This window comes from Protobothrops mucrosquamatus, unplaced genomic scaffold (genome assembly GCF_001527695.2).
Source record: "Protobothrops mucrosquamatus isolate PMUCROS unplaced genomic scaffold, P.Mucros_1.0 scaffold1905, whole genome shotgun sequence".
NCBI lineage: Eukaryota > Metazoa > Chordata > Lepidosauria > Squamata > Viperidae > Protobothrops > Protobothrops mucrosquamatus.
The window spans coordinates 47,074-56,736 of NW_015388029.1; the positions used below are offsets into that span (position 1 = coordinate 47,074).

Sequence of the window (9,663 nt, forward strand, 5' to 3'; positions counted from 1 at the left end):
CTGTGAGAGGGATCTCGGAGTCCTAGTGGACAATCACTTAAATATGAGCCAGCAGTGTGCTGCAGCTGCCAAAAAAGCCAACACAGTGCTAGGCTGCATTAACAGAGGGATAGAATCAAGATCACGTGAAGTGTTAATACCACTTTACAATGCCTTGGTAAGGCCACACTTGGAATACTGCATCCAGTTTTGGTCACCAGGATGTAAAAAGATGTTGAGACTCTAGAAAGAGTACAGAGAAGAGCAACAAAGATGATTAGGGGACTGGAGGCTAAAACATATAAGGAACGGTTGCTGGAATTGGGTATGTCTAGTTTAACAAAGAGAAGGACGAGGGATGACATGATAGCAGTGTTCCAATATCTCAGGGGCTGCCACAAAGAAGAGGGAATCAAGCTATTTTCCAAAGCACCTGAAGGCAGGACAAGAAGCAACGGGTGGAAACTAACCAAAGAGAGATGCAACCTAGAACTAAGGAGAAACTTCCTGACGGTTAGAACAATTAACCAGTGGAACAACCTGCCTCCAGAAGCGGTGAATGCGCCAACACTGAAAGTTTTTAAGAAGAAACTGGACAGCCATGTGTCTGAAATGGTATAGGGTTTCCTGCCTGAGCAGGGGGTTGGACTAGATGACCTCCAAGGTCCCCTCCAACTTTATTATTATTATTGTTATTGTTATTGTTATTGTTATTGTTGTTGTTGTTGTTATTATTAATGTGTGAGAATACAGAATATTCCTCCTCCTAAAGACAAACATTTGAGAGGTTCTTGATGAGCTTGTTTTTTTTCCTTGCCAACTTTTCATCACCAGACTAGATAAAATCATGACCCAAGAACCAAACAATTCAGCACTGAGTTACATATATTCTTCATTATTACAACAAAACATGAATATTTCCCCCCAAACTAGATGCTCTCCTAATTTATTCCTCTGTTTTGGTTGGAGCAACTCTCTGAATGAATTTCAAGGACAAACTTATTCACTAATGCCTGCGTTTTCAGAAAGAAAACTAATTCTGCAGAGCAGAGTTTATACATACATTCCAAGGTCTCTGCTCTAGTCCATTGTGACCTTTACTATGACACAAAACAGGACCTTGGCAAATAGTCAAGAATGTGTAGATACATTCCCTAAATCCTCTAACTCACTTTCAAAGTTTAATCCACTCACAGAGCACCAAGCATAACAATTTGTTTCGCAGAATATTTCACAACAAGCCAAATCTTAATATTAAAAATGCAGATTCTTCATTGAATATTCATGCGGTTCATGCAATTGTCCCAACGAAGGTATATCTCTTACTAGCTAGAAAAGTCTACAGTCACAATTTGGATCGAAAATCTGGTCTTAAGTCATTGCAGTTGTAAGTCAAGTCACCCATGTAACTGGACCCATTTTTTGTACATTTGTCATAGTAGTCATTAAGCATATCACCATAGTTCTTAAGGAAATCACAGAATGTGATTTTAAGATAATGGTACAGTCATTCTTCCAAATGGGCTTTTTTTTTGCCAGAAACCAAGCACAGACAGGAAAACAAATGAATTACAGGACAAATCAAACCAGATTTCTCATTCAAAACTCTAATTTAAGTAACCCTGATAATAACAATATCAATATCAATAACAATAACAATAACAATAATAAAGTTGGAAGGGATCTTGGAGGTCATCTAGCCCAACCCCCTGCTCAGGCAGGAAGGATCCTTATATTTTTGACACTATTCATACAGAAAGCCAGTTTCCTTAAGAAGTGTATAATGCTTGGAAAAGTTGAAGGAGAAGAGGAAGCAAATGGCCAGTGGATGAATTCAATTCAATGACAGCAATAAAAGGTAGACTGATTCAACAAATCACTGAAAATCAATGAATTTCAGGAAATAAAACAATAATTCCTAACATCCAATGGAACATCAGTTCAATAGGCATGCATAAAATAGCATTGTACAAAGCACTTTCCCTTAATTGAATCACATTTTCAATTATTTTAAATTTTGTTTAGGAACAATAAGTAACAGATCTTATAGCAATGTATAATAGCAAGATTGTAATTATAATGTATATGTTATATTTCATTAAAATTTCATTAGAAGCTGCAGCTAGTGGAGCAACCTACGTGGGTAAAAAATCTTCCTGATTTTATGGTCTGAGGCACAGGAAAACTTAAGTTCAAGAGTACAGCCATTTTACAAAGTGCATTCCCATTAAGATATGGTCAATCATCACAAGTTCCTAAATTAACCAGATTTCTATATTTTCCAAATTCAGATTCAGTTCATTTACCCTCCTAGCATCTCTTAAAAAATCTTCCACTATTTCAAAAATAAATAAAACTGAGCATTAACAAAACACTGGTAACAGCACACTTCAAATTCTCTAGATTTTCTCCTTGTCCCAGCAATTATTCATCTAATCTCCTTAAACCTAAGTCTGGAAAGGCTGCTAGCTATTATTATCTCATCATCCTTATTTTTTTCCTCCATTTTATCTTCAGCTCCACTTTTTGTCATCAGCATTATTCCTTACCATCACGTGGAATTGATATTCAAAGAAAAAATATTTTGACCAAGGAGATAAACGTTATGGAAGAAAGGACTCTATTACTAGAAAACAAAGTCTATGACTAAAAAAGGGAAGTAAACAACCTGAGGTATGGGTCTCTGTCTTTGAAAATGTGAACAGCTAAAGTGGTCTGACAAGTGCATTAAATTAAAATGCTCTCAGCCATTCCAGGCCTAGATCTATGGAGGTGAGATTAATAATCTGTATATTGAAGATTGTGAAGCAAACAAATGAACCAGATCTAAACCAACGCAGTTTCTGCTTGGAGTAGCCTGAAGCCCTTTTTATTTAAATCTTTCCTAATTTGTCATTCCACAGACATGTTGAGGACTACAGCTCCAAGAAATCCCGGCCAATATGGCTCCAGGTTTACTGAATACTTTCTTTGCTGTAAATCAGGGGTCTTCAAACATGGCCCTTTTATGACTTGTGGACTTCAATTCCCAGAATTCCTCAGCCAGGCACGCTGGCTGAAGAATTCTGGGAGTTGATGTCCACAAGTCATAAAAGGGCCAAGTTTGAAGACCCTTGCTGTAGATAAATCTTTCCCTGTCATTCACTATTGATAAGCTGATTGATGTAGACTCCATTCCAGGTGTTAGATTTTCAAGGTGCGAATGGATATTTTAAAGATACAGATCAGAGGCAGAAAGATTTTAAGCAGTAAAAGAGACTCTTCCAAATGGCTACATGGCCTCTTCTCATTTCCAGATTTCAGATGTAGCACTAAGAGATCCTACACGTTGTAACACTCTACACAAATATTACAGAGATAATAAAGATTTATTTCATTTAAAATAACTTTCAAGTTTCATTGTTGAAGCATTGGAATGTACTTAGAATGTTGGGTTAGAACTTGGAGATGCCCATATTCAAATTTACTCTCTGCCACAATATCTCACCTGATGACTAGGGGAAAGCCGCTTTCTGACTGCTTACCCCATAGAGTTGTTGTGAGAAAAACTGGAGAAGTGAGCACCACCATGAATTTCTCAAGGAAACATACGATATGTTGCTACCAATGAAAATAATTATATCAATAACACAATTCCCTACCTCCTATCTGAATGTTGCCTTCTGAGTCGATTCTGTCTAATTCTGCTTTCCATGATTGCTTCCCAGTGTGATTTCAATGCATAATTTTCTATGAAATCGTATTTCTCACTAATGTGAAAGTAGGTTCATTATGAGGAATGCATTGCTTCAGAACTTCCATGAAGGAATTTTCTGCATCTGGGGCAGCTTTTTATTCCTCCCCATGATGTTCAGAAATGAACAGCTTCCTTAACTACTTTTTAAATAAGTTATTTACCTCAGCTTACGAGATCCAAGTTCTGTTCAAGACCTCTCAGCACACAAAATACGCATGTTCTGCTTTTATTACAGAAAGGAAGCTGCTGCCATTATTTGTACTGAATAAATGGCACAAAGTGGAGGCTGCAAGCTGCAAATTGATACCATGTGTGCTAAAATTCAGAGTATATTGTTTGAGGCACCTATGTACAGTATTTAAATAGTCTACATTAAAAAATCTAATGTTATCCCATTACCCATAGGGACCTGAGCATTATGAGCATGATAGTAATGGAGCCAGATAATGTCTTTTCTTCAGAACCACTAATAACTTTTCCCTTGCCATAAGCTTTCGGCCAATGGCAAAATGGCCCCAAATATCTTGTTGTTTGAACTGAAGCAGCAACTGGCTGTTCTGCATCTCTTCCTGAAGCATAGCTGTGAGAACAATCAACCAATGGAACAGCTTGCCTTCAGATGTTGTGGGAGCTTCATCACTGGAAGCTTTCAAGAAGAGACTGGACTGCCATCTGTCAGAAATGGAGTAGGGTCTCCTGCTTGGGCAGTGGGATTGGACTAGTTGACCTACAAAGTCTGTTCCAACTCTGTTATTCTATTCTATTCTTAGTGACAAGCTTTGTTCTTTGTGTCCAAGACTGACATCTCTCCCCTGTTCCTCCTGCAGGGACATTTGGAAGTGTGAGTCAAAAACCAAGGACACTCATCCCTTGGTCATTACCTGGTTGGATTACTGCAACTACAGAGTTGTCCTTGAAAACCACCTGCAAGCTACAATTGTTTCAGAATGCAGCGGCACATGTACTGATGTTTGCCCCCAGGTTTACCCATGCTATACCTCTGTTGTGCAATTTCACTGGCTCCCAGTTTTCTTCCAAATGCAATTAAAGGTGCTAGTTATTGTCTTTAAAGCCCTATGTGGCACAGGGCCAGGTTATCTGCAGGACCAACTCTCCCTAAGGATATCTATCTGTACTACCTAATCCCTTCCTGCCTTAAACATTGCCATCTTATGGGATCTAGGATGTGAACCTTTTTGCTGGTGGCCCCTGCCCTATGGAACACCCTTCCCCCTGAGGTTCAGCAAGCCTCTATCCCTCTAGTCTTCCGAAAAGCACTTAAGACCTGAGTCCCCTCCCCCAAGTGCTGGTATAGGGTGAGATTGATTGGAATTTACTGTTTGTAATAGATATATTTATTAATTGTACAACGATGGTGTTTTAACTGTTGGTTGGGAGCCACCCAGAGTTCAGTATCAGGTGGGTGGCTATATAAACATTTTAAATAAATAAATAAGCCAATATTGTGGCTATACCTATGCAATCAAAGTCATGCCCCCTTTTTTTGTAAGCAACTTATAAAAGGAGACGGTTTTGATCGGGGTGTTGCAATGTTGACACCCTTGCCCCTGTCTATTAAAAAAAAGACAATAACAAAAATGTATTAGTTAAAAAAAATAGTACAAAATTTGTACAATTAGTACAAAAATAGTAACAATGGAATGCCTTTTCATATAACAAAGTCTACCACCTGAGAGGCCACCTTCCTTTGACGGATATAAAAAATGAACTGAACTGGAAGTGCCAAAAGTCTTAGCTAACATGGTTAATGGCTCAGTGTGTCATGAACTATAAGTCAGGTATAATTCATGATCATCTACTTTAATTAGAGTAAATGGGCTCCCAGATGTGAATTGCAAAGGTTTCAGAAGACTGTGTGAACTACTGCCATTTAGTATTTCATCTGCAATTTTTGTATTCCCCCTAATGTTATTATTGGTAAGTATGATAAAGTATGATTGGTATTATAGTTAGGATAAAGAGGACTATAAAATGGAAAAGAAACTTATTTTAATTCCATGTGTTCTGGTGTCCATTGAAACATTACACCAACATTTGTACATACTGGTGTACAGTGCTGGGAGCTGAAATAAAAATAGCAGGGAATAAAAGTACCATATCATCTTTCTTTCAGGGACTTTAAACTATACTTTGCCAATCTAGGGAGTAAAGGCTACTGTTGATTTGTTCTTATTTATTGTCCTTCATGATCCTTTTTCATTGTATTAGACTTGACATAGGAAAAGACCTTCATGATTCCTCTATCAACTTGTTGCCTACCATCTGTGTTAGGCTATAACTACAATGATCCTCAGCCAGCCAGGTCAATGGAAATTATAGTCTGACACATCTGGAGGGCACTTAAGGTCAAGGCTTATGATCGACTCTGCCATCTGGTGGTAGCCATTCACAAAACATGGAAATTGATGTTGCCATCAGAAGCAAGTATTTGTCAATGCTTGTCTGTGGATGCTGATCATGTGTAGTTGTTAACTCCTATCTGTGAAACAAGGGTTAAATACAGACAAGGTCTGAAGAGCTGCTGGAGAAAGATAATTTACTGCTTGATTTTTTTAAGGGTTATTTTAATAATGTGGAGGAGCTCCTCATGTCTTATATGATTGTGACAATGCACCAAATTCTGCTGAATGGCCAATTTCAACTTTCAAATCACAGCGAAAATCATAAATTATAGTATTTCAGGTTGTATTGTTTCTCTTACCTTAAGCTTAGCCAGGAGAAGTTCATGATCATGTAATAATTTTTTGGTCTCTTCTTCATTGCTGCCAATTTCTAATAAATTTGGTACTGATTCAACTAGCTGCAGCTGTACCCATTTGCCACACTAAAACAAAAATATAAGCAAATATTGTTCTAAGCAGATACAGTACATATTTTTGTACAAATAATTGGTTCAGGCAGTAATAAGCAAAATCAACATAAAGGATATAAAACAGGCGTGTCTAATCTTTTGGCTTGCCTAGAACGCACTGAGTGAATAGGAATTGTCTTGGGCCATATATACAATTATATAATATAGTTAATGTATATTATATATTAAATAATATTAAAAGTTTATCAACATGTGAGACCACATTACTAGCTGTCCAGGGCCACATGCAATCCGTGAGTCATGGGTTAGAACACCTGACATAAAGGATTATGAGCTGGATCTAAATGAAGTCATGCTTAGAGCAGAAGTATTTAAATAAATAGAACTAAGCTTACTAATTTACATGTTTATTTTAATAGGTCTAATGTGAACTTCACTATTTTGGATCAGCCTGGACTTTCCTTACAAGCCGTAATAATAGTTTACTTTTATTTATAAACATTTATTTATATTAAAGATGTTTGTATGTCACCACAATCAAAAACAACGCTCGTGGCTCACATAAAAATACAATAGCACATAAACTTTAGCATCCATAAGTTTCAACAGAGGGCATGTGCAATGAATGTGTACACTAAAATGAGCTGGTGAAATAATTCTCATTAAGGTTTTAAATCAGCCTTTTTACTTTGTGAAATGCAAATTGATATTTGGATCATATGAATACTAATGATTTCCCTATACATTAACATCATAATGATTCCTTTAGCTAATCAGCTTAGGTTAATGCACTTTTATAAACTGAATATAATCCTTAACAATTTGGAAAACAAAGTTATAAATTCTGAATGAATGCAATTAAAATCAGAGAAAACGACATGCAAATAAAGATGTTCCTGCACACTTTCCTGTGCTGTTTATTTAATTTTAGTCAATATGTCTTTATTAAAGAAAGCAAATTATTTACCTGGGATGATGCTTGATTGATTTTTAAACTCACTCATCAAAAAGCAAATTATTTATCCTGGATGATGCTTGATTGGCTTTTAAACTCTTAAACTCATCAGAAACTTGCCGTACATTATCCCGCTCCTCGGGGTTTTTCCTTCTGCGGCTCAGCATTAACTTTTTATACATGAACATTTGAGCCGAGTACAGAATACCAATCCAGCCCGAGGTGCAAAGGTAGAATTAGGCTCTGTTCCGCTTACCTTAAGAAGGGCGATGACAATTCTGCAATCCCCGGCCTCAACCAGAACTGAACTAACAGTTGTTGTGGAAAGTGGTTCCTCGGGACTATTGTTGCTGGTCATGGTGTTGCCGTAGAACTGGGCTTCATGTGAAAAGGTTCCCCTCTAGCAGCTGGGAAAAGCTGCTGGTCATTGTAAAAGGCAGCAAATGGGGTTAGTTGGCTGTCTTCCGTCAAAGAGCTCAGCTAGCACTGATTGCTCTGCCAAAAAGGAAAGAACAGGAGGTTAAAAATAGACACCCCCATTGAATTTATCATTCAAGGCAGGGAGGGAGAGGGGGAGAGAGGGACGTGACACTCCTCTATTTTTGTAGTTTTTAACTGCTATCCATTTTTGCCCCCTATAAGCATGGCTCATATGTCTCCAAACATAAGGCTTTCTCTGCTTGTTGATAGGAAAAGGCTACCTACAGGGAGTGGGGAAAGAAAAAGACAACAGATTGTTTTCTTCAAGTTGCTGTTTATCTGTGAAAGGCTGTTTACATGATGTCTTGACGTGAGCTATAGAAGACCGCTCAAGAAGAGCTAAAAGACAAGATCCATACTTGCTTGCAAAGTAAGACTTCATCTTCAAACTTTGTCTCATGATCGCACATTATAAATATTCTACTGTTCACAAAAAGAACAATAATAACACAGACACATCAAAATCCAAAACTCTTCAAGGCAAGGAATTACCATTTGAAGATAGCCACAATGAAAGAATCAATCACATGCAAGTTTGTTGTCATTTTTAGCGGCGTTTTATCCAGGACTCGGTTAAATGTTGGAGGAGATACCAGTTCCACTATGCTCTGGAGTAAACCACTAGTTTTTAATTTTTAGGTGTTTTTTATATCTCTAATTACTTTGAGACATGGGAGGAGGACGAGGAGAAGTCATTATATAATTATTATTGTTATTATTATAATCCAAGAAGGTTTTTGAGAGCCATCATAAACAGATGATCAGTTTAATCGCCTTAAAGTTGCTTTCCCAGTAGATGCAGAAGTTTTCTTGCTTTCCCCACCTGAAAAAACAGTGCCTGCATTTTATCAGTTCTAAAAAAAAGAGTGGATTTCATGAATGAAGGCAAATATACCTGTCCCAGGATAATGACATGAGATTGAATTTGGGTAAATCTCTTCCGAGCTTTTGGACTCATGCTGGAGCCCATCTTCAGGGAATTTCTCTCTATTGCAGTGGTTCTCAACCTGTGGGTCGGGACCCCATTTGGGGTCGATCGACCATTTCATGGGGGTCGCCAAGCAAGGCTGTTCGCCATTTTTTTTGTCAGCCATTTTTTTGTCCGCCATTTTTTTCCCCTTTTCCGGCGGGTGCCTTACCTCCCTTGGGCTGGGCCAGCTGGTGGTCGGCCTGTTCTGTCTCTGCTGCTTGCAAGCTACGCCTCGGCCGGCGCAGGGGACGGAACCACGCATGTGCGGCGCTCCCGGGCAGGGAAAGTCCTCCACTTACGACCAGTTGGTTAGTCCTCGACTTACGACTGGTTTAGTCCTCGACTTACGACCGGTTTAGTCCTCGACTTACAACCGGTTTAGTCCTCGACTTACGACCGGTTGGGGTCGCGGCATTAAAAAGGTTGAGAACCACTGCTCTATTGAAATACGTGTTTTGGGCTGTTCTGTGAGTCGTGTTTATGTGGTGCCTTCCTATTGGCCTGATTGGTGTGTATTGATTTTTGAGTGGATTTTTGTTTCAGAATTTTCCTTCATTACGAAAAGAAAAAAAAACATTCCACAATAACTTTATTTGATGCCTCTCACTTCAAAACAAACTGAATGCAACTCGTGTAGAATGAAATCCTTGACGAGAAGGAACATTTATTCCATGCTGAGGAAATCACATATTTTCAGCAGGCTGCTAAGA

At 38.3% G+C, this 9,663-nt stretch overlaps 1 protein-coding gene across 1 annotated transcript in view; it reads right to left on the reverse strand.

Moving 5' to 3' along the window:
• LOC107294305 (coiled-coil domain-containing protein 141) overlaps positions 1-7,950 on the reverse strand; it is a gene marked incomplete at its 3' end in the record, with an annotated part of 44,600 nt that extends 36,650 nt beyond the window's left edge. The window contains exons 1-2 of the mRNA XM_015823531.1: positions 7,760-7,950; positions 6,438-6,560 (exon numbers count right to left, since the gene is read on the reverse strand). Coding sequence (XP_015679017.1) covers positions 6,438-6,560; positions 7,760-7,861 — 225 coding nt within the window. The remainder of the gene's footprint in view (positions 1-6,437; positions 6,561-7,759) is intronic.
• Positions 7,951-9,663: the final 1,713 nt, after the last annotated feature.